The following is a 24,825-nucleotide window of genomic DNA, read 5'->3' on the forward strand; positions in this document are numbered from 1 at the left end:
ACAGTAGCAAACACCCAGCCGGGCTCCACTGCTGGGAAGGACGCCATACAACGTGGGACCCAAACTGATGGTTTCCCCAGGGTGGCTCACAGTGCTGCCTCACAGCAGGGGTGTTCCTGGAGCCAGCAATGACGCTCTTAAGAGATTGCTCAAGTGAAACAGTGAGACAGTACGGCAAGCCTATGGCATTGGGCAGCAACCTTGTGTTCTGTTGGGAACAGCCTCGGTGTCTAAGAGGGACTAATGAGATGCATGACGGGAACCAGGGATTCCCAGACAGTCATTAAAATAAGATGTTAAAATGCTTAATGACACAAAGAAGTGCTCACATGCTATGGACCTCAGGAATATATTATAAGAACTCGGCTGGTTATGGCAAAGCCACCACCTGAAGGGATCAAGGAATTCCTTCAGAGGAAGCCAAATTCCAAGGAGCTTTTGGTGTTATTTGGCTTGTTATATATCAGCTGTCTTCTGTTATGAAAATCATGTGTGTCTTCATAGTTTTCCCAATTGATTTTCCTAAGAATTGCTAACAGTGTGGACTGATCACTCTTTGGACATACACATTCCAGGTATTTGGAGAACAGCCTCAGGAAAGGCTTCCTTCCCCCCAGCCCAGCCGTTTCTCCCCTTTCAGCACTGGAATCAGATATCTCCCTTAGCCACATTCAAGGACTAACAGAAATAAAAGTCCAGACCACCACATGCTAGTCTCCTGATGTAAGGTAAATTCCGCATGGAGACACTGCCTAGATCAGGTGCACCTTAAGTAATAGCTTTGCACAATTTAGCTCAGACCCTCCTTTTCTTACAGCCTTACTAACTTTATGGACCTCTAACTCCTTACCTAACCACTTCTAGGAATATTTAGATAACCTTCTGCACTGATAGCTATGCTCAGCCAGAACCCCAGTTCAAGCCTCCCTGTAATTATCGTCATTGGCAGCATCCGGACAGGTCCATCCCCAGACGGAGGAAAGTACCTTACCAGAGATACCTCTGTACTCTCTAAGAACAGACTTAAACATCCAGACTACCCATTCGAGAAGGCCGGGCGCAGTGGCACACGCCTGTAATCCCAGCTACTTGGGAGGCTGAGACAGGAGGATCGCTTGAGTCCCTGAGTTCTGGGCTGTAGTGTGCTATGCCGAACTTACTCACAGTTCTAGCATCAAGCTAGAATAAAGGAGCAAATGGGGGTTGGGAAGATACCATCCAAGCATGAGGACCTGAGTTCAAGTCCCCAGCACCCATGTAAAAAAGCCAGATGCGGTGGGAGCTATCTATAACTCTGGAACTGTGGGGTGGAGTCAGGTGGCTTTTCCAAACTTACTGGCAAGACAGTGTATCCAATCTGTGTCGTCTGAGTTCAGTTAGAGACCTTGTCTCAGAGAAGTAAGGTAGAAAGAGACAGAGAAAGACACTCAGTGTGGACACTGGCTTACACACACACACACACACACACACACACATGTTCTCACATGTGCACCTGCATAAACATTACACATATACAACATAGACATATACAATTTTTTTAATTTATGGGAGGGCGGGATGGAGGAGAAAGAGAGAGAGAGAGAGAGAGAGAGAGAGAGAGAGAGAGAGAGAGAGAGAGAGAGAGAATCTGCTTCTGAGGAGGATATTGAATCCCAGGAAGGTATGGATGTGCCAAAGTCATAGCAAGTCAAAGGCAGAGTTGGGATACTATCTCCATTGGTCCTGGCATTTGTCTTGTGTCCAATAGCTAGAAAGACTGTCCAGTGAATGGAGGGTGAGAAGATCTGAGTCTGTGAGCTATGGTAGGCTGCTCAGAGTCACGCAGGAGGGAAAGATCATGCTTGCTGTGCATACCTCTGCCTCTCTGTCTGGGGTGGTCTGCTAGGGACTGGAAAGACTTAGGGAATCAGGTGGAGCTGCCGATACCCCTCAGAATTTAACAGGGCTCTTTGTTGTGCTTAAATTAAGGTTAGTGCTGGGATAATACCCACGCCCCACAGCTAGAAGCCAGCTGAAATCTCCATCACCCAGCAAGGCGCCAGGATCCCCATAGAAGACTCCGGACATGGCTCAACCTGCCATGCAAATGGAGCCAGGCTGCTAGGAAGCTTGTGTTAGAACCACAGTCTATCAGCCAGCTGGGTACCACCCACCCCAGAGCCAGGCCGGTAGGCATGAGGGGTGGGCCTTTCCTGCCCCACTCACACTATCTGTGCCTCCCTTCTCTTCCAGTACCTTTCATGTTGCCTCTCCTCTTGACCTGACCCTGGCAGGGTGCTTTTACAATCCACCCATTGTGCTAAAGGGTGCTGGGCAGGCAGGGAGGTGTGCACTCTGGATTTTTGGAACAAAGGCTTCTGAACAGCAGAGAAAAATCACCACATTTTCTGGGAAGGAGAAAAACTCCAGCACAGGGGTAGAGGGTGAGGGGTGGAGAATAGGGGACTGGAGTGTTTCCTGTAGCCTGTGGGAATAGCCAACCTCAGAAACCAAGTATATTTGTGGGGTATAGGGGTGGGGATGACATACACTGGGCCTGAGGACAAGGGGCTCTCAGGCCAGTGACAGAATTCTCTCCAAGACCACATGAATGACATCAGAACAGCTTCACAGCATGGTACGGCACCCACAATCCCTCCCCCAATGACCTATGGAGAACCAACCCTAGGGGGTCTTCTCTCACAGAGATCCCATGATGAGGGCCTCTAGGTGGGCACCTAGAGGGGCACTTTTAGGGATGTAGAAGGTGTAGAGGTCACATTGGCCTCAGGACATGAGGAGGGATAAGGACAAGGCACATAGGTCTGAGTGGCCTGTCAAGACCTTGGTGGTGTGGTGTAGACTATTCTGCTAAAAGTGCAATGATTTTGCTTCTCTGTGCTTGTAGGAGAGGCCCTGAAGCTGGTGGTTCTTGCTAGGCTTCCCTGTGATGGGTCAAGAGAAGAGTGACCCTAGGCAGATGCCTGTTCTTCCTGAGCCTCAGTTTCCCTGTCTGAATGATAACAAGGAAAAACATACCTGCTATTAGTCCCTCCCAGTTACTGCTCTAGGGTTTTAGCCAGCTTGGAAGACGCATAGGAGACTCTGGGCTGAGACCATCTCTGTAGAAGAATGAAGTCTGGAATTCTCCTACCTGCCTTGAAAGCAAAGTCCCCAGGAGAGGGCAGAGGGTTGGACCATCAAGCAGTGTCTGAAAGAGTGTCTGGAAGAAGCCATGTACCTTGTCCCCGGAAAGTGCTTTCCAAGGACGCCTCAGACGTGTCTTTGGCTGACAGGGCTGTGATCACCTCCTGTTCCCACTTTATAGATGAAGAAGCACCCCCACCATTTCTCCAGATCTCGGGGAAGCCCTTCCCACTTCCCTGAATCCTGTCCCCACAAAGGCTAGAATAAGAGCTGCACCCCTTCCTGGTCTCCAGCTTCAGGGTATGAGCTTCTAGACATAAGGGTAGGACGCTGTTCCCTTTTGTCTCTACAGCTTGCTGCTCCAGCCTAGGCCCTCACACGTGCCCCTGGGATAAGAGTAAGGGACAATGAAATGGTATAAATCCTTTGGGCCCTAAGGTCTTCTCTGGCCTAGGGACCAAGTTAGGCTGAGTAACCCACCTCCCAATCCTCAGCTTAGCGTTTCCTGGGGGTGGGGGGTGTGGAAGAGAGAGCTAGCCCCAGTCAGCACCCCATTAGCCTTGTCCCTGGTGGCTGCTCTCCCTGGGCCTCTCCCCCTTTTCAGCTGGGGTTCATGTTCAACCTTGAAAGGGCTAGAAAGAAATGTGTCTCAGGCCCTGGCACAAGGCTGCCTTTGTGTGGAGGTCAGATTCCAGCATGGCTTGGCACGGCCGCTCCCTGGGAGTCCAGCCTGAGGACTGGACTGTAGGACCCTCAACCCTCTTGGGAACCTAAGGAGACCAAGGCGCCTCTGAGGGGCCCACGCTGAACCCTGACTCCTGCAGGCAAGAATCCAGGAGCTCTGTAGCTAGGTGGTGGGGAGGCTGGGGCTGGCCTGACTCCTCTGTGCAACAGAGTCGAGGGCCCAAAGAGACCAAATGGGCCATTGGGAGGTCTCTCTCTAGAAAGCTGTTTGGCTCAGAGAGAATCACTTCTGTCTGTGGAGACCTACGTCTTTCACCCCAGCACTCAGGAGGCTGAGACAGAAGGATAGCAAGTTCAAGGACAGCTGGGCTACAGGGTGAGATGAGAGAGACAGACACACAGAGAGAAACAAAGAGAGACAGACAGACACTCGTACAGAGACAGAGACAGGCAGAGAGAAGAAAAGTAGAAAATTTCTAAACCTCTGTGTGGGTTTATTTTCTCAGTTGAAAGTGACATATGCACCTTCGCCCTCCGCTACCAGGAGGAAGGAAATGAAAACGTGCCTTCTGAGCCTGGCCACAGTAACTGCTCAACAAGGGGCAGCTGCATGCATGTGCTGCTGGGGAGGATCAGGGGCTTTCTATCCTGTCTGAATCCCACAAATGCCCCTCCTAGGCCTTTGGAATAGACCACTGCCTGCTTTCAATCTTCTGAAAAGCACTGTGCCACAGGGCGGCTTCACAACCCACCCACTCAACCTGTGACCCTTCCCCGCCTCTTCCTTCAATGACCGCCATAGCCCAGCCTCCCCGCGACTCCCAGGAGCTTCCTCACCCAGGGAGACAAAGGATGCCAGGCCTAAACTCGGGGTCTAGCATGCTGATGATAGACACTCATTCCAGTTACATCTGGCACTCTGGGCTGTCCCACCAACATCCTCCCCACCCCAGAGACATGGCTTATGTGAGTGGGGCCTGGAGGAGCCCATGCATCCTCTGTTCTGGGTGCCTGCTGACAGCCATGGGGATAAGAGGCCCATTAGCCCTCCAGCCGCCATCCCTAGCCCTATTGGAGCAAGAGGATCTGAGGCAAAAGGCCCTCCACATCTGGGATGCCCACACGAGCCCCAGCCCTCCAGGAGCAGACCTACCTTCCTCTGTCTATGCTGTCCCTCAGAGTGTGTCTGCGTCCAGGCTGGGAGTCCATGGAGGACAGGAAGGAAGCTCATCTACTACACTGTCTCCAGAGCCCAGAACACAAGACAGAGGCCAGCTGGCCTATGTCTGACAGACGCCCACAGTCCTGGCAAACTAGTTGTGGTGGTCTTGTCCCCTTCCTGTAACCCCACCCTACATTAACTTCAGTGTCCTCTCCTCCTCGTCCCGCCTGTCCCCGCTGCACATGGCACATTCACTGGGCACCTTCCATACCCAGCCTGTTCAGACCTGCTCTTTCCCGTGCCTGCAGCTGCTGAGCAACTGAGGTCCCTAGGCTAATGTCACTCACTCCTCTCGAGGAAGCCAGATGCCCTTCTGAGCTCTCCCATATCAGCTCTCTGCCTTCTCTTTCCACTGCAAGGATGTCAATGCTACCGCCCACCCCCAGGACCGCTGAGCCCCAGGGCTTGCTTCCCCGGCCTAAGCCCTGGTTCTGGCATTCGCCCTTCAAGTGCCTCAGGAAGCAATTAAACATCTGCACAAGCAAGCTGGCTTCATGCAGGGAGGGGATACTGTCGGGGAGGACATTGCCCTGGGAACCCGACAGGTCAGTGAGGTGCCTGGGCTCCCAGGAGCGTGCCAGTGAAGCCCGCCTGGGTCTCATGTTAGCTCAGCTTTTGCCTCCTTGGGAGCCTAGCAAACCATTCTCTGAAACCAGGGAATGGCCTGGCTCCTCCTTCTTTACCTCTGACAGGAGGATGTGTTAAAGATCTCTAGAAGGCACTCTCAGCCCTCAGGCCACACTCTTGCCAAGGCCACCAGAGGCAGCAGCAAGCCCACTCAGTGAAGGGACTGGAGAATGGAGTAGCCAGAGTCCTGGTCCAGGGCCTCTCGGCATTCTACCTTTTTGATTGCTGTTTTATTTTGTATTTATTTAGAGACGTGGCTGGCTAGGAACTGGCTATGTCTCCCTGGCTGGTATTAGACATACAGCAATTATCCTGCCTCATCCTAAGTGTTGAGACCACAGGTATGTGTTATTATGCCTGAAATAGATACTTCTTCATGCCTCAGTTTCCCTGCTGAAAATGGGCATAGTGACTTCCCTCTAGCCGATGACAATACCTGTGACACAGCAGAGAAACTTGGACCCTGTTGTTGTCTTTTAGCCACTCTGGGGCCCCAGAAAGGTCCAGTCATCAGAAATCCGAGGAAAGAAAGTTTGGGACAGAGGCCATGGGCCTCCTCCTCTTTCCCTGGTCCCTGGTTCTAACATCACTCCGTGGTCCGGGGACTTAGGATCGGCCCCTTCTTCCCTGCCTTGCCTCATTTCACACACTGCCACCCATGCTCCCAAACTCGTAGACACTCTAAGCATGAGGAAAACACAGGCATACCCAAACGGAAGGCCATACACCAAAATACACCACCACTTCAAACATAGCCACTTAACAGTGTCTTGTCTTCAACCTCAACCCTCAACCGGCTCCTACATAGAGGGCCACTGGGCTGTCTGCCTGTCTTCTGGAGGAGCCTACAGGAGCAAACTAACTTCCTGCTGGGAAGAGCAGCAACACAATGCTCAGCCTTGAAAGGTGACCCATGCCAGGGACAGTTAGATCTCAAGGACAGCACAGAGAGTGGGAAGCTGGGAACCCCTGAGCCGGGTGCCTAGTGTTTCTTTCTTTCTTTTTTTTTTTTATTTTTGAAATGCTGTGTTTGTTACAATACTGTCCTGCACACAAAAGTGAACAAATGCTGTAATGATATGATTATCGTCCAGATAAATTTTCAGGGTGAATGATCACTGCCTTCCTTGAGGCACACTTATCTGAGGGGAAAGCCACAGAGAGCATGTGACAAGCCAGCTTCCAAAACAAACTGTGCTAGCTTGCACCCGTCTGCCTGCCCCGTGCCCCAGTTAACTAGGTCCAAACCCCTGAGGTGTTGCTGGGCCCCTTCCTGTCCACTGGCAGCCTAAGCATGCAAGCTCTGTCTACTAGGTTCTCCCCATCATTGGCCTCCTTCCCAACCTTACCGAGGAAGGAATCAGCCCCCTGTTATTTTCCATCACGCCTGGCCCTGATGGCAGCTTGGCAGCCATGAGTCAGCTGGGGTCCCTGGGATGTGGACCTAGCAAGATTTCCATGGACTCTTCCCAAATTCTCCCCGTGGCTCCCAGCAGCCCCCACAACTCCCTCCAGAAATACTCATGCAAACTCACCTGCGGCATCTGACGGCGGCGAGGCCTTCTCTGGAGCTGAGAGCGCCAGGCCATGACTTGGGGACTCTTTGGAGAGTGTCCGCCCATCAATTAGGGAGCTGGTGGGGGGAGATGGGTAGCAAAGGTTAGAAGATCCTGTGTTCTGTCTCACTTCCTCCAGTCCCCTCCCTTTCCCTCTGTAGGAGAAATCAAGTCTGGCTGTGCTCTGACTTGTTGTGTCTCCATATAAAATCATGTTTCCCTCTGAGTTTCAGTGGAAACTCATCCAGACAAGAAAAGGGTTGGGCTTTGGGGGACTCTGAACCTCCCTTCTAAGAGGGTACAGGCTTTACGGTTTGGGCAAGACCCCCACCCCATCATTCTTCATACTCACTAGTCCTGGAACTCGCCGAGAGGCTCGGAGTGGAGCTGGGGACGTTCCTAGAACTCTCGGAATTCTAAGGGGCTCCCCCCTCCATGGTGTCTGCCTGTAGTCTCCACTGTCCCATGGAGAGGGCATGGGCCAGGGAGAGCTGGGGCTTTGCCTGTCCTAGCTCTGTCTCCTCCCAGGCTGGATGGCTCTGAGTAAGGGTCTCCCCTCTCCGCCAGAAGAGGCTGGCTCCCGGATTTCTGTTACCATCTCAGCCCCAGTGTCCCTCGGCACCATCTTTCCCAGGATTTACCTGGCCACACCTCACCTTCCCGGGTAGATAGATGAGCAGAGGGATTTCAATACACACCCTCAAGACTACACAGGGCTGCAAGATTGTACAATACCAGAGACACATCATCGTCATAGCTATGTAAACACAACCTACTGGAATTGTGTAGTGGGTAACCTGTATAGCTGGTCACAGATGCCCTAAGGGTATGTATGACCCTGGCTCCAGGGAGTCCCATCTGTTTGTCAGGGTGGGGTTATCCCCATCCCTGCCCAGTTTCCAGGAAGCCAGGCCAATTACCTGCTTCGTACACTCGGCCTTATTCCTTGCTGGTACTGCAGGTTCAAACTAAGTTTTCGAACACACCCAGGCCCACCTGGCAGCAGTCTGCTTAAGAACCTGAGATATGTGTTAAAGCAAAAGACACAGGGAGTTATGAAGGGAGAAGGGCCGGAAGGGGGAGAAGGAAAGGACTGAGTTGGTCCTTTCTATGTGCACACTGTGGGTAGGGCATGGTCCACAGAGCTGGAGCATCCCTTCTGTTGCTATGACAACCTGGCACAGAAGGGAAGGACTGAGTTGGCTCCTTCTTATGCACACTGTGGGCAAGGCCTGGGCCACAAGGCTGGAGCATCCCCTCTGTTGCCATGGCGACCTGCTCCAGAGAGGACGAAAGGATGACAAAGCTGAGGTTTCTGAGCATTCTGGATTCACTGACTTCGGAGCATCTCTTACACCACTGTTCTCTAGGGATGCTGGATGGAAGCTGCCCCACATGGGGATGAAGACGGTAATGTTACCCAATGAGGCTGTGAGCTCCCTTAGCGAGGTGTGCCCTCGAAAGATGGGGCCTGGACCACAAGGCCAAACCCTGTGCTCAGAGCTGATCCACCTTTGAAATCACAGACTGGAGAGCCACCAGAAAATTAGCCGTAATCACCCACCATCTCAGCAGCCTCCTCTGAACAGGTCTGTCTGTAAGGCCCCACCATGGAAGTACAGGTGTACTTCCACTCCTAACTACATGTGGGCAAACTGGTTCTGGCTTTCACAAATCTACACAGAGGAAGTGAAAAGACAGCCACCCTGGGGAAGGCAGAGGTTAAGCTACTTATTCTGGTGAGAGCCTTCTGGTTACAGAGTGAGGGAAGCCTGTCTTCCCAGAACAGGCCTTTTCTGAGGTCTGGCACCCAGTGCAGGAGAACTCTCCATCCTTATCTGGTAACCCTATTCTTCTCCCTCCCTTCAGGTGGGCCCTGTTCTTCCACCAGGCCTTGGTGGGAGGGGAAACCTCACTTACCCTTACAGCTGGCCCACAGAGGGTCATATTCAACCCTCGTGTCCTGGGCTTAAAGAATTTGGGGTACCTGGGTTAAGAAAAAAGGTCAAAAAGGAATTTTCCAGACAAATTGAGCTGCTCTCCCCTTGCAAGGGCCATGGAAACTGAGGCCCTCCAAGGGGCTATCACCTGAGTCAGAACGTGTGTCGTGCCCTTCCCGCTCACTCGGGGTTCTAGCCAGTGGCAGAAGTGGGTTCATCTGCATTATGGCCGAGAGCCGTCCGTACGAACCACCAGCATGGCACTGCCACATGCGCAGCTTGTGGGTTTTTAACTCTCTCCTTCATCAGTTTTTGCCACTGTCGATGTTGACTTCTAGCAGGGCATCATTGTTATGGCAGGACAGGAAAGAAGAGGGCTGAGTGTTACGTCAGAAGAGAGACCTCAAAATGGGATGCCTTGTGCTCTCCTCAAAACCCTGCTCTTCCCAGACCCTCTGAGAGCACTGGGAAGTCCCGGGTGGTAGAGCATTCACCTAGAGTGTATGAGGCCCCCTGTTCAATCCCCAGTGCTAAAGGGGAAAATCTGGGGGCGCTCTGTTCTTTCCAGAAGGACAGGTGACCAGTGAATGATCCCCCAGCAGGCGACCAGACACCAGGGACAGTAACGAGCCTGTTGACGGCGACGAACATTTTATACCCGTCATTCTGGAAAATTAGACTCCTCCTGAATCAGTGCTCTGGAAGCTGGCGGCTTTCCAGAAGGAAGTCATCTCAAGTCATAAAATGACAGTGTTGGTGGGAGAAGGGCCTGAGCTGACTTGTGTCTGTCTGTGTTTTGAATTCCGAGGAGGGAGAATCTCAAGATGGCAAGAGGCCGGCTCCCTTTCACCCAGTGTTCTCCTCACACAAGCACGTTGTTTGCTTTTCACAGAAACAAACCAACAAAACCCAGGGCTGTTTGCCACCTTCCTGGGTGTGCAGGGAACAAGAAAACCAAGGTATTGTTTGAGCAACTCAGTGTGGTGTGAACAGAGCAGAGGCGTGTGGCGGGGCCTACTCACCACCTCTCTCAACCATCATTCCACTTCACCTAGCCACCCAAAGCTTGCCAGAAGAACTAATGGGAACCATCTGGGTGCAGAGCCTCCCTAGCTTCCTTAACTCTTCCTTCAGGAAGCCCTCCTAGAGTCCCTCAACACCCTCTAGCTTGGTCTTTGAAGGTCACACACAGGAAGTTCCTGGAAAGTCAGTCATTCCCAGTTCAATCAATGTTCTCTGGCTGTGAGTAATCACTGTGGAAGCCCAGTAAATGTTGGTGGGGTCGGCCCATCATCTCATCACTGTGTGACACGTAAGTTAAGGAGAGCCCTTGCTTTCCTCCGGACTCCCTCACAGCGACCCATTTCCTACATATTCTTGGCAGCCATTCTTCCCAGTTATCCCCGAGCAGTAATGCAGCTGGTGGTAGATAGACATTTTCTTGAAACAGCCTAGCATCAAGTCTGTCCGTCTGTTAGGGTTCAACTAACTTTTCAAGCTGTAAAGCTATGGTCCAGTCCCCGTGTGTCTCTGAGCTGTTCTACGCTATCGTGAGAAGATGATGTAGGGAAAAGTACTCAGTACAGAGTCATCTCTCATCATGCCTGGTGATCTGCCACACATCTCTTGAGAAGTAAGAAGATCAGACAGTGAGATGGGGAGGGTGAGAGAGCAGGGTGAATAGTCTTAAACCCCGGTCTGGGACTCAGGTACTGTGCTCAGTACTCCGCCTTGGGAGGTGGTGATGGGCAGGAGGCAGGAGGATGGTGGGAGCCTGGTTCCTTACACAGTCCTCAGGATGGAGCTGGCAGACCTGAGAAGCAGCACCTCTGGCATGGTCCCTGTGGGGTGGCTGCACCCCTCGAGCTCACCCAGGAGAGAGCGAGAGCCTCAGAGGGCGTGTCACAGCGTCCCCTGGGGAAAGCCACCGAAGCCCCAGAGAGGCCCAACTCGACCAGACCGCCCTGCAACAGAGACACAGCGTGAGTCACTGCCCGGGCCTGGCAGGGCAGGGGCAGTTGCCCTCCTTCGGGGCATGACTCACCGCTCCTGGGGCTGGCACCTGACTGCAATTTACTGCCTCCTAAACCCACACGTTCCTTCAATCTGGGAACAACACAAGCTCACAGGAGGTGGCTTCATTGAGGCTCTGGGCTCAATGTTCCCTAGAGCCAATCGCTCACCTGCAAGAGCAAATCAATCAGATTTCCAGGACTCCTGCTTTGCAAAAACTTCCGACCACTTCCACTAGCCTCTCTGGTGCTTGAAGTGAGCCTCTCTCTCTGCTCAGAAGCAAAGGGAAAACCAACTTCCAGAAATCCTGAGAAAGTTCTTAATGGAGGTGTTACCTCAGTGCCACCCTGCACCCTAAAAACCCCAAAGACATGCTGGGGTTCCCTAAAGAAGGCTGAGTCCATGCTTTGCCATCCTGCTCCCTCATTCACCAGACCTCATCCCAGCTTCCTTTTGGTCTATATGGACTGCCTGGTCTTAAAGAGGACCCCTCTGATAGCTCTCTGCAGTCCTTATCCCCCCTCCAGACCCCCACAGAAGACTCACAGCAGAAGCTTTGCCTCGCAGGCTCTGCCCCAAACTGCCCTCTCACCTTCCTCTTCCTTGTGGCAGCAGACTCAGGGCTATATACCCCCTGCTCCTGCAGCTAAGGCATGGTGAGTCTGAGAACTGGCTGCCGAAGTGGCCCGGGTTCCGGGTGATGAGCCATAAGGGCTGGGCATGAGTGGGGACCCGCCCCAGCCCGCCTTGGGGCTCCTGGCAAGGTGTGGCCCCAGATACCTCTGACCTACATGGCACAGGACCCAGCTGCCCACCTATGTGGCTCTTACATAAGCAGGGCAGGAAGCAGGACAGGGACCTGTCAGAGCAGTACTGGAGACAGCTTGTTGGCTGTGATCCCTCCCAGAGCCTTGGAGAAATCACTCCTGCTACTGGGCCATATACCTGGGAGAGCCCACCCTGGGGCCTCTGGGGCTGGGCCAGAAGATTGACTGGTTTGTTCGGTTTGGTTTTGGGGGGGGGGTGTCCATTTTTATGGCTCCTAAGTACACATGTCTTGTCAAATGGGCTGGGCTGGGCTTCCTGTATCCTCTGTTCTACCTTGTAATGTCAGTGTTAATAGCCCCATTTTCCAGATGAGTGAATGAGTCCAGGGAGCGCTAGACTTGCTCCATGTCACACAGCCAGCAAGAGTGAGCGGGTTGAAGCTGGCCCGCCACAGCTGGCCCTGAAGCCAGGATGCCAGGACACAGGTTTATCCGGCACTTGCAACACCGACTCAACCATTCTATCCACCCTACCTCGGAGAGCCCTCGCCCGTGGACCTTGCCCTCGGCGTTCTAGTGCCCCCACTGCCCACAACCCTGGCAAGTTTGCCGCTCCTTTAGTACCCTCTACGACAAGGGTCCTGCAGCTGGGAGAGCCTCTGCCCACCTTCCTTCCGGCTTCTCCTTAGGCTTCTCTGTTTCTCGTCCCCTTTGAGAAATCCACCCCTATCTCCATCTTTAATTATCACACTCCTCCTAGGCAGAGACGAGAGGCTAGAGGCACCCCAGCCAGCCTGAGGGGAGAGTTCAAACCCTAATTAAACCCACAAGCAGGGCACAGAGACAGCAAGGAGGGCAGGGGACTGTAGGGCGGTCCTCTGCCCATTCGGGTGACAGATAACTACCAGCACCCCATCTTCCAGATAATCTGACCCTTCCTCCTGTTTTAAGTCCTTAACAGCTTCGTTCCCAAGCGGCCCCTGTCCGCTGTTCCACCTGGTGACATCCAAGGCATTTCACTCTTCATTCTGAAGCCTGGTGATGAGCCATTTTGAGAACCTTCTAGAAACTCACTGCTCATTCCATCCATAGGCTTCCACACTCAGAAGCACTCTTCCTATTTGAGAAATCTGTGGGACCCGAGGAGTCCAGGCCCAGCCATATGAAAGGCCTTCGGACTTTCCTCCCACCTGGAGAGCTAGTGATGGAGTTCTCCTCCTTCCCTGGGGTTGGCTGAGTAGTGGTGCATGGCTTGGGATCAGCACTGGGTCTTGCTGTGGGGGAGGGGTGGTAACCTCTCCACTTGAAGGCAAAGGTAGCCTCGGATCTAAGTTTTCAGGCCCCCTGGATGGCTGGGTATAGTTTCTAAATTGATGGGGTTTAGGGAGCTTGGGAAATATATAAGCCCCTTTCCAATCCTTTGAAAAACCCATCAGCTGGCCTCCTCTAGCTGAGTCCTATCTCTCCAAGCCCCACTTGCTCCAAGAAGCATTCTGAGAGGGACCCCCAGCTGTCACGTCTCTTCCTGGAGCTGGCTAGCTAGTCCAAGGCAGTTAGTTAGCACTTAAGGACTAGCAATCATTAGGAAACTAGATTAACTCAGCCCTTATTCCCAGAGTTGCAAATAACCTCTCCCTGTCCCAGAGATGGACAGCTTTCTAGGGGTCCTCCCTCCTACCCTGGGAGTTGATTTAATGCCTTCTATGTGCCAGGTGAGATGTGGGCTGTGTGGGCAGAGGTGAGCAAACTGAATGTGGCTTAGAGATCGTGTGCTTGATGGTCAATGAGAATGTATGTGTTCAGGGCTACTGGGGGGTGGGAGGTGTCGTCAGTGGCAACCTTGGGGAGGGCAGACACAGAACATTGAGTGGGGCTGAAGATACGATTATTTCATGTGAAGCAATGGGGGTAGGGTAGGGGAAGCTAGTATGGGTAAAGACTTGGGCTGTGGACTATCCAGTCTTAGTTCCCAGCTCATGGGTGGGGCATTGGGCCAAAGTAAAGATCTGCTGGGTATGTGTAGTCTTTGGAAAAGGGTTAGGGCAAGGCATACACTATCTAACATAGGCTCAGAACCACCAGAAGGAACAGATTGGAGCAGGGATCCCAGGGCCCTTGACTGACTGAGTCCCAGCAGGAGTGTGTTGTTTACTGAGGGACCTCACCCTCCAACAATCCATCCTAAGCCTTGGCTCCCATCTTGATGGGTGGGGCAGCCATCTAGCCAGTTCACTTTTAACCCAGCTGGCAGTACCTAGACTGAGTGCTCAACTTCGTCAAGCCAAATCCCATTGTCTGTGCATGGAAATAAATACACCAATCATTAAGTTCTACTATAATCACTCAAAGGAGTTGGCTAGGAAATCGGTCAAACCCGAGGCAGAGTTCTCTGGACACTAATCTTTGGATTCTTGCCCAGGCTTTGCCTTAATCACGTGACTTCAGACAACTCCTGGTTCCCTTCTGGTACTCCATATTCTGAGATGTCATAGATAAAAGGCCTCCCAGTCTCATGATTATTATTGACAATTAAGGGCCTGGGAGAGAATTCTGCTATTCTAAGAAGAGATAAGGCATTTGCGTGTGGCCAGGATCCCACACCCGAGAGTGCAGAGGAGGCACATGAGTATGTGCTCTCAACTCTCCTGTACTGAGAGCTTACGGGGTGTTGTGCAATGCTCTCCATGTTTTACATCTGTGTGGAAACATCCATCCTCACAACAGCCCAATGAAAAACTCCTGCCGCCCAGAATCTTACAGATGAAGAAACACACTCAGATACAGAGAGGTGGGCTCCAGAGCTCATGTATCCTGGAAGTCTTGCCCCCTCCCCTGCCCCCAGGTGATTGGAGTGGGACAGGGCAGGGACAAGAAGGCCAGTAGAGAATGGAGCATTTCACCCTCTTCTGCACCTGTTCCTGACTGTGATCAAATGTTACGGATAGTAAGAAAGGTCAGAACTCAAGTTTTGAAATCCTAAGGAAGCCGTCTTCTCTTTTCCAGATCCAAAATTGTATATATGTATGTATGTGTGTGTGTGTGTGTGTGTGTGTGTGTGTGTGTGTAGTGTGTGTGTGTGTGTGTGTGTGTGTGTGTGTGTGTGTGTGTGTGTACATGGGCATGTGTGCACACATATGGAGGTCAGAGAACAGGGGTTGGCTTGAACATTGCAGGAGTTGGTTCTCTTGTTCTGTGTGGGGTCAAGGGATCAAACTTAGGTTTTTAGGCTTGGCTGCCAATGCCTCACCCCCTGAGCCATCTCTTACATGGCATTAATGACAGATACAAGTGGGGGGCAGTGTGAAGCTCAAAGTTGGCAGGATTCTAGCCCCAAAATGACTTGAAAGCCACTGACTGCCATTTTTATTCGAAGGGCCGCGCGTGTGTCTCTGTGTTCGTTTGTTCCTGGGGCCTCGGCTACCCCATCTACAGAATAGGACTGGAGCAGTGGGTGGGCTGTAAATCCCAGCTTCTCTCCCAGGGAGACGGGAGGCGGGAAGCCGTCCATCAGTCCGCCCAGCTGAGTGCTGATGCCTGTCCCCGTCCTGGGGGACACACCAGCCAAAGAAGAGAGAGAGGTGACGTGCAACCACAGTCTGTACTTCTTGGACCTTGGCAGGCAGGGGGCTCTGCTGAGGGTGGCTGGAGTGTCACTGAGCAGCAGAAGGGAATCTAATGCTAACATTTCTGAGGCACTAAACTATACCAGGTAACGTCCCAGTCACTTTACAGGACTTGCTCATTTAGCTGTCTTGACTGACTGTCTTGCACGACTGTGGCCCCATTTTATGAGGAAGTAAGATGAAGTAAATTGCTGAAGGCCATGAAGCAATGACGGGGACAGCTGGAACCCAGGTGAGCAGACTCCAGAGTTCTTTTTTTTTTTTTTTTATTTTGTTTTCTGGTGTTGGGAATAGAATAAAGTTGAATAATTCACTTGTGCATGCTGGGTAATCTCTGCCTTGAGCTATACTCCAGCCCCAGCTCTATGAAGGCCCCAGCTCCATTCTATGTCTTAGCAACATGGAATTTCCTAGAAACAACTGACCCAGAACAGCAGACATGGTGACTGAGGAACCGGCTTAATATGTTTGTATTTGCAAATCCTTCAAACTAACTAGTCTCATTCCATCCAACACCCAATTCATAATATCGACCATCCAGCAAAGAATGACTAGACATCTGAGAATGTGAAGTCAAGCGGGGAGGCAGTAACCGAAACAAACCCTGATATGACAGATGTGGAAATGAACACACCAGGACTTTATAGCAGTGATTAAGACAAACCGGAGAATTAAAGGGAGAAAAGGTATCACCTGTGTGTGTGTCTGTCTGTCGGTCAGTCTGTCTGGGTATATGCATGCTGTGTATATGTTTTGTCCTATTCAATGGGTATCTGTATGTGTGTGCTGGGATGTATGTGGGTACTTGCTTGTGTGGGTGCATATGGAGGTCAGAGATCGATGTTGGGTGTTTTCTCCCACCACACTCTACCTTAGTCATGGAGTCAGGGTCTCTCGCATGAACCCAGAGCTCACCAATTTGGTGAGTCTAGTTAGCTGGCTTATCTCAGGATTCCCTCTTTCTACCTCCTGGACTCTAGGATGAAAACATCCACCCAGATTTACATGGGTGCTGGAGATCAATGTTGGTCCACTCACTCACATGGCAAGCTCTTCACTGATGGAGGCTTCCCCCTAGCTCCCAGGGAGGAAGTCTCCACAAAAAAAGAAAACATAAGACCAGTCCAACCTCTGAAGTGAAAGGTTCACCGGATGACCACAGGGTCAGTTGAAAAGAGATGCTAGTGAACTTGAAGACAAAATAATAGAAAGTCTTCAATCCAAGTGGAGCAGCCCCTCACCAGTCAATAATGAACAATAGACAAAGGAGATTTGAAAAGACGTCTCTCTGAAGGAGATAAAGGGCTCTTTGGAGGTTACTCAACGTCTTCAGCCATCAGGACTCACAAATCAAAGCCATATGAAGCAACAGCTTGCACCTGCCAGGGTTGTGGTAATCAAAAAGGTTAAGGAGCTGGCAGAGGTATGGAAATACTGGTGCCCTTGCAACTACTCAGAAGCTGGCGTCTTTCAGCTTCCAAATGGTTAAGTGTTGAGTGTGGGGTGTACTCCTTTAACCCCCAAACCTGGGGGGCTGAGGCAGGCAGATCTCTGAGTTTGAGGACAGCCTAGTCTACACAAAAAGTTCTAGGCTAGCCAAGGCTACGTAGTGACACCCTGTCTGCAACAGGAAAATAAAATTTTAAAAGGTTATGTATTGAATTTCATCTGACCTAGCAACTCCCTCGTAGATCTATACCCAGGAGAAATGAAACTAGATGTTGACACCCAAACTTGGACATGAATATTCATAGTAGCCTGATAATTATAACACCCAAGTGCCCATCAATGGATGAAGGGGTAGACAAGTTGTGACATATAAAGGGATTTTATTTAGGCATAAAAGAAATGAAAAACTGCCAAACATTTAATCTGGCACTTGGGAGGCTGTGACAAGAGAATTGCTTTGAGTTCAAGGCCAGCCTGGGGAGCACAGCGAGACCTTGTCACCCTGACACCCCACATGCATATACGCACAAACGGAAGGAGACAATAAGACATGCTACATCATGACTGAATCATGAAAACATTAATGCTAGGTGAAAGAGGTCAGCCGAGGGGCTGGAGAGATGGCTCAACGGTTAAGAGCACTGACTGTTCTTCCAGAGGTCCTGAGTTCAATTCCCAGCAACCACATGGTGGCTCACAACCATCTGTAATGAGATATGGCACCCTCTTCTGGCATGCAGGCAGAACACTGTATACATAATAAATAAATAAAGGAATGAATGAATGAATGAATGAATAAATAAATAAATCTTAAAAAAAAGAGGTCAGCCGCAATAGGTCATACATATATCAGCTATCATTTTTTAAAGGTTTATGTTTATTATTTTTAATTATGTGCTTGTTGGGGTGGGGTACATATGTGCCAGTGCCTGTGGTGGTTAGAAGCTGGAGTTACACTGGGTGTGGGGAACTCAGCTTAGAACCTCTGCAAGAGCAGTATGTGCTCTTACCCACTGAGCCATCTCTCCATCCCATATTGTCATGAATTTTGTTTCATGACCCACTGAGTTTGGGCAGGGCTGCATACATGGACATGGTCAGCATAGACAACTCATCAGTGGCTGTACCCCTAAAGACAATGGCTTCCCCTCCCACCATAGCCATCAGCTGCCAATTAATACCTGGGGGAGGGGCCAGGCCCCATGAGCCCCTCCCTCATGTATGACTGAATGTTGATGGGTCCAATCTTGTGCAGGTAATCCCAGCTGCTTTGAGCTCATGAGTTTGACAGTCACTTAATGCCTAGAAGATAGCCTTCCCCAGCCCCACAGCCTCATTATCTGGCCCTTCCATCCTTTCTGTCCCACAGGGGTCTCTTGAAGGACCAGGTGTGAAACAGAACTCCCTCCTACCACCCCTGCCCTTTACAGAGATGATGAAATTAAGCAGCAAATTCTCCTTCCCTGAAGGTATTCAAGTTCTAGTAGATTGATTCTGTGTGGGTGAAGTAACAGAATGGGTAAGACTATGGAGGGTGTCTGTCATTTAAAAGGGCTTGCCTGGGGATACAGTGATTAACTTTGGTCCCAGCTCCTGACTTTGAGCCTGCTTGGTCTCTGCTGCTCCTGGCTAACAGCTGAGAATCCTGCATGGACCCAGAGTTGGCCTGGGTTAGTCTGAAGACATCCAGATTGGATTTCACATATCTGGGACCAGGCCTAGTTTGCCTCAGGGACTCTGACTTCCCAGGCAGGCACTGTTTCTACGAGACTCTTGATACCGACACCTTGACTTCCTGTGGCCATTAGCGTTCTCACTGGCCTTGAACACCAAGGTCCTTCCCAACTTTTCTATAGAGCTCTTTTTCCTAATGGAACTCTGCTGACCTTTCAGGGCTCAGATTTAAAGTCTCCTTCAGTCCCCAAGACAAAGTTGGATCTCTATGACATCACCTCTGTTTCTTTTTTTAATTACCAACATTAAAAACCATTTTTATTATGGTAAAATAAGTATAGCATAACAATTGACTTTTTTTTTTAACCATTTAAAGTGTATCATTCTCTGACCCTGAATAGTTTTTCCTTTTTTTTTTTCTTTTACTACATTAAAAAAAATTATTTGTGTGTTGGGGGAATGTGCGTGTGGAGGTCAGAGGACAGCTGGCCGCAGATGGTTCTCTTGGTTTCTGGGGACTGAACTCAAATTGTTCGGCTTGGCGGCAGGCAACTTTTCTGACTGAGCCATCTCACCAGCCCCCCCACACACACACCCACACACACACCCACACACACACACACACACACACACCCCACACACACACACTGGGAACAGAACCCGTGTCCTCACAAAATCCAAAGTAGTACCTACCACTGAGACACACACACACACACACACACAGACACACACACACACACACACAGACACACACAGACACACACACACACACAGACACACAGACACACACACACACACACACACACACACACACACACACACCAGCACTTTTCTTTGCATTTTGAAATTCCTTTTTGGTCCCTGTCATTAAACTTACAGTTTAATGACTCATGGCATAATTATTTATTAACGTTTGTCTTCTTGGTCGGTATGTAAACTCCTTACGACAGAGGCTTGCTTTGTAGTCTGTGATATTCTCTAGTGTTCAGTGCAATTCCTGAAGACTCAACAAGAAGCAGTTTGGGGTGAGTGGAATAAATAAAATAAATAAATAAAACAGAGGAGAACAATAGAGATATCAAAACGTGAAGAAAAGAAAAGGCAGCTACACTTCTGTACTCCGCAGAGTGGGCAGTGGGAGTTGGGAGAGACCTCAGAACTGGAAGGCTCTGTGTGTTCCCAATGCCAAGGACACTTGTACCTTTGGTAACATTCCAATCTGGTTGTTCCTCTTAGGCTAGCATGTCCCTGAGATGGAGGGATCCCTCCCTGCCATCCTTGGCAAGCTTTATCTGTGAGGACGGCCTTTCTTGCCTAGCTTGCTGTGGCCTCCTGGACCATCTTCCATCTTGGGCTCTTGCAGGTGGGGGGTCCTCTCCACACCTGGCTTCTGCCAGGCAGAGCTAAGAGAGTAGCAGGGCAGCTTAGGGTGAGTGTGGGCAGTTCGGAGCCAGCGATCCTATGGGCCAATCTTCTGTCTCGATTCCCCCAGCTACCTCATACCCAGCCCCTTTGTGGCCACCACCAGATTCATTCCTTACTTCCCACAGACTGCCACCCACTGTGAGAGGCTCTGGAACCTTCAAAGGATGAAGGGATACAGCTATCTGCTTCCTCCTCCTCTCTGGCTGGCTGCCCTAGGTCTGTCCATCACAAGTAGAGTACCTCAGACTCTCTAGACCCATGAGTTAACCTGGCCCCTGCCTGGTGGTCTGATGGCCACTTCTGCCCAAACATACTGCCCCTGCTACCACCCTGGAACCCAGAGCCTTTCAAACCTGAGACCAACTGTCCCCTTCTCAGGTTCCTCTGAGGACTTCTTCCATTAGGGTGTTTCTCCTGGACCTGGGACTTGACATGACCAGGACCTAATGGCTCAGGGCATGCTCAGTAAAGCCTCTGGTAGATGTCAGGGTCTATAGCCTCAGTCTCAAGAGGTACACCAGTTCTAGGTACCCCAATGCCTGTTCCTCCACCACCAGCAACCCCTCTACACATGAGGGAGGAAAGAAGAAGCAAGGGTCTCTTCACCTATGGAAGGTTTCTGGAACCATCCCTACCCCAGGAGCAGCTGCCCTGGCCAGGGCTGTGGCACTTTGGTGACTCCAATAAGGGCTTGATGCTCTTTCCTTGCAGCTATACTGCTAGGCTGCTGGGGTACATGGACTTGCCCTGCCAGACAGATGGGGAAACTGAGGCTCAGAGCGAGTATGTCTCTCAGAGTATGTCTCGCCTTGAGTCACAGGGTAAGTCAGGAGTAGAGCCTGACCAGAGTCCAAGCCATGAGCTTTGCAGTCTGCTGCCAAGATGCCCTGGGGTGGGTTTGCTCTGAGGTTTCTGTGCCTGTGGTGTGCGAACCTGCAGCCCTGGAGACATCGTCATACATGATCAAGGTCAAGGGAGGTCAGGCCGTTCATCTTCAATTGCGCAGAGGGAGACACGGAAACTCAGAGAGGTTCTCAACAACTTACCCAGTGGCTCAGTAAGTTGGTGGAGTAAGTTGGCTCAGTAAGTGGTGGAGCTGGCACTCCAACCCTGGCTTCCAGTCTTTGTCTGTCCCGCAGGGCCCTGAGCCTTTGCTCCATCCCATAACAGAGTCCTTCCTTGCCCAGGCTGGAGATGGCCCCCAGGTTTAGCCACCTCATTATATCAGCGAAGCAGACCCAGGGCCTATCAACTCAGATGCTCAGCTCCCTCCCTAGTGGCCAAGTCCTTGTCAACAGGGACCTGACATGTGGACTTCAGCAAACCCTGGGGCTACTGACCCAACTCAGGCCCCTCACTTAGTGAAACAGGGGACTTTGAAACCCAGCGGATGCTCTTCATTTTCAAGGTCTGAGCTTCTCAGGCATCTATGAGCATCAGCTAGGATGGCCTGCTAGCCCCTGCTCTCTGAGCTCGTGAGAGATGGTACCCAGAGTCTCTAGGGCCCAGGCCTTTCTGTGCCTAGAGCCCACGTCCAGGGCCACAGCTGTTCCCTATACTTGCTTGCATCCCCTCCAGGGGGAAGGGATACTGCTTCTGGGTGAACAGCAGCCCACTCTGGCTTGGCGAGTTTGTCCAGAGGACCTCATGAGGCAGATTAGCATGTCCTCCCATCCGCCCCACCTTTCTTTCTGCATAGCCCTTATGAGGACAGTGGCCATGTTCTTGTTGCTCAAACCCTTGCAGGTTCTGCACATTATCACCAAAGGCTCAGACCTTGGCACTTAGCCTTGAACTACCCTGTATACAATCTAGCCACTTAGCACACTGCCGTCCCTGAGCCCCTGTCTTCCACTATTCCGTGTTCTGCCTATTTCTTACTCCTTCGTGAGGCACAGATGCAGTTCCTCCAAATCAGTGGCTCTGGACAACTTCAGCCGCTGCTCATGTACTGACAGAAAGGACCAGGGACTTGCCAAGGTCATACAGCAGGCTGGAGCTGGGCTCATGGGCACTTCCCTGAACTTATCCGTCATCGACCCCATATGCCATGTGCCACTCCACCCCCAACCCTAGGGACACAGAGGAACCTGCCCGTGGACTGAAACCTTCTTTCTTAACAGCAGTGTGGCTCGTTCCTCAATTGAACCTCCTATGGCCACTAGAGGAACAGGCACATTAAATGGTACTCCAAAGGACAAGTGTCCCAATCCTATTCCTTTTCCATCACAGAGATCAGGTAAAGAAACCAAGGCTCAGAAAGACAAGTTACTTGCTGGGGTCCTAGGGCAGAATGAACTGGGCCCTCAGCTCCACGTGCGGAGACCTGACTTGGACTCACCTGGTTTGGGAGTTGTCTTGGGTGGTCCCCACGTCGGCACCCTGCTGCTGGGCATCTCTGCTGTTGGGCATGTTGGAGTCCCTGGACAGGCAGCAGTATCCTGCTTCAGAACTGCGTGGCATCTGCTGTGGGCATTCACCGAAGACAGCGCAGTCTCCCACAGTGAGAGGTTGGCCTTGAGTGGGCAGCGGGGGCGGGCATGGGGCAGAGGTAGGCGGTGCCTGGAGTGACCCTGAGGGCCCCATTTCCTCTCTATTTTCAGAAGCTCAGAATGTTCCTAGGCAGTGAAGTTGCTCCGGATGAAAACTTTCCTTTTCTTCCTGGTTTTGCTGTACTCAAGATGAGGAGAATTTCAATGAAGCCAGCCTTCATTTTTATGCAAATTGACCCGGGTTCTCCCAGAAGGTCTAGCCAATGGGCTCGGGACTTCTAGGCCCCCAGAAAACCTCCTCACTGTCTTTAAAGGGACACTTTGGAGCAAAGGGGGTTCCCACCACAAATCCAGACCCTGAACCGGATATGGCTGCTAGTCCCAATGCTCAGTTTGCCACCTCAGCTTAAACAGATGGATGCAACCCAAGAGGGTTTGCCTGGAGCCCCCTGGCTCCAGATCCTGTACTGGACACTTCAGGAGAGCCCCCAGCTCCTGCTGTGAAGGAGTTCAGTATTGGGGGAGGACAAGAAAGCAGACTGCCAATGGGGTGGGGGGACTACTATATAGTTCATAGAAGCCTCTGCACTAAAGTAGGCATGACAGGGAACCCCAAAATGGGGCCATTCAGGGACACCTAAACACAAGCAAAGATTTGCCCCTTTAGTTAAAGGAGGAAAGGCTAGTTGGCAGGCAGCCATGAACAGAGACCGGAAATGCGCGGGGCAGGCATGTCTCTGAATACCAGAAAGCCCCTCTAAGGTGAACTATATATTCATTCCTACAGCTGCCATAACAAAAAAACTACAATCCAGATGGCTTAGAGCAATGGAAAGGCATTCTCTCCTCGTTCAAAGGCCAGGGGCCTGAAATCCAGGTGTGAAAGGACCGCACCCCCTCCACGGCTCACAGGAAGACGGCTCGCTCGCCTAGTTTCTGCAGGCCGGCCGCTCCTGCTCGTCTGTCTTCCTTGGCTTTGAGGTGCAGTGTCTGTACCCCTCTGCTTCCCCGTGGCTGTCTTCCCCTCAGTCTCTGTTTTCATATAAAAGCACCAAGTATCAGATGACGGCCCATCACAATCCTGTACGAGTTTACCTTAGCTGATTACACCTGCATAAACCCCATTTCCAAATAAGGCCCCTCGCTGAAGCTCTGTTCGGACATTAATAAGAGAATTTAGAAATAGACACAGAAAGAAGCCTGAGGATGATTATAATTTGAGAGAGAAACAACATGGCAAGTGGTAAAAAAAAAAAAAAAAAAGCCTCGACATCCTGCCAGAGGAAGGAGATGGAAAGTCAGGTATGAGAGTCAGAGAAATGGCGAGTGATTTAAAAAAAAAAAAAAGCAAGCATATTTAGGCTAAAACGCAGACAAGGAGAAGGAAAAAGGAACCCGGGCTTAGTACCAGACTGTGGATCTGAGTCCATAGCGTACTGTGGAGGGCCCTACCAACTCTACTGCTGGCAGATAAATGAACCAGGAGGGGTAAGTGAGACCTGAGGGTGGAGGGACCCTGGGAAGTGATAAGGCCCTAGAGTGCCACGCCAAGGCCACAGAGGAACATCAGAGGCAATAGGGCCAGGCAGCCCTACGTCCCAGAGCAGGCAGTGGCCTGCATCTCAGCCCCTGTGAGAGATGCCAACAGGGGCTGATGAGAACTGACCCTCAGAGTCACCTGGGGACAAGGGATAAATGTGTCCGCAGAAAGTCCACGCTGGCACGGTAACTGAACACCAAGGACGGGGAGAGACTGCTCTAGCCACATTGAAAATAGCAATTTAGTTTCCTCTTGCAAAATAAATACAGCCCCGTGGTGGTTCTTCTGTCTGCCAGAGTCCCTCTGTCCACTTTCCTGACTGCTGCCCAAGAGGAGGAGGGCTAACCCTGGGAGTCTCCACCCATGGACTTCCTGGTCTCTAGTCTCTGGGTAAATTAGGCCAATCACCCATGGACTTCCTGGCCTCTAGTCTCTGGGTAAATTAGGCCAATCACCCATGGACTTCCTGGTCTCTAGTCTCTGGGTAAATTAGGCCAATCACCCATGGACTTCCTGGCCTCTGGGCTCTGGGTAAATGAGGCCAATTCCGGTGACGGCGGAGAACAGAAGGTGGGTTAGAGAGAGTGTGTGTTATGAGTGGTCCATGAACCTGTGCTTGGGATATGTGTGCAGGGGTGTAGGAGTTTGAGAGGGCCAGGGGGTATCTGGTGCCTTCTGTTTCTTTCT

General features: G+C 51.3%; 1 protein-coding gene across 1 annotated transcript in view; it reads right to left on the reverse strand.

The window, feature by feature from the left end:
• Acsbg1 (acyl-CoA synthetase bubblegum family member 1) overlaps positions 1 to 22,751 on the reverse strand; it is a 61,313-nt gene extending 38,562 nt beyond the window's left edge. Inside the window, exons 1-2 of the mRNA XM_059267905.1 lie at positions 22,448 to 22,751; positions 7,195 to 7,292 (exon numbers count right to left, since the gene is read on the reverse strand). Coding sequence (XP_059123888.1) covers positions 7,195 to 7,292; positions 22,448 to 22,692 — 343 coding nt within the window. The 5' untranslated portion in view covers positions 22,693 to 22,751. The remainder of the gene's footprint in view (positions 1 to 7,194; positions 7,293 to 22,447) is intronic.
• Between the last annotated feature and the right edge of the window lie 2,074 nt (positions 22,752 to 24,825).

Source organism: Peromyscus eremicus, chromosome 7, assembly GCF_949786415.1.
Source record: "Peromyscus eremicus chromosome 7, PerEre_H2_v1, whole genome shotgun sequence".
Lineage (NCBI taxonomy): Eukaryota > Metazoa > Chordata > Mammalia > Rodentia > Cricetidae > Peromyscus > Peromyscus eremicus.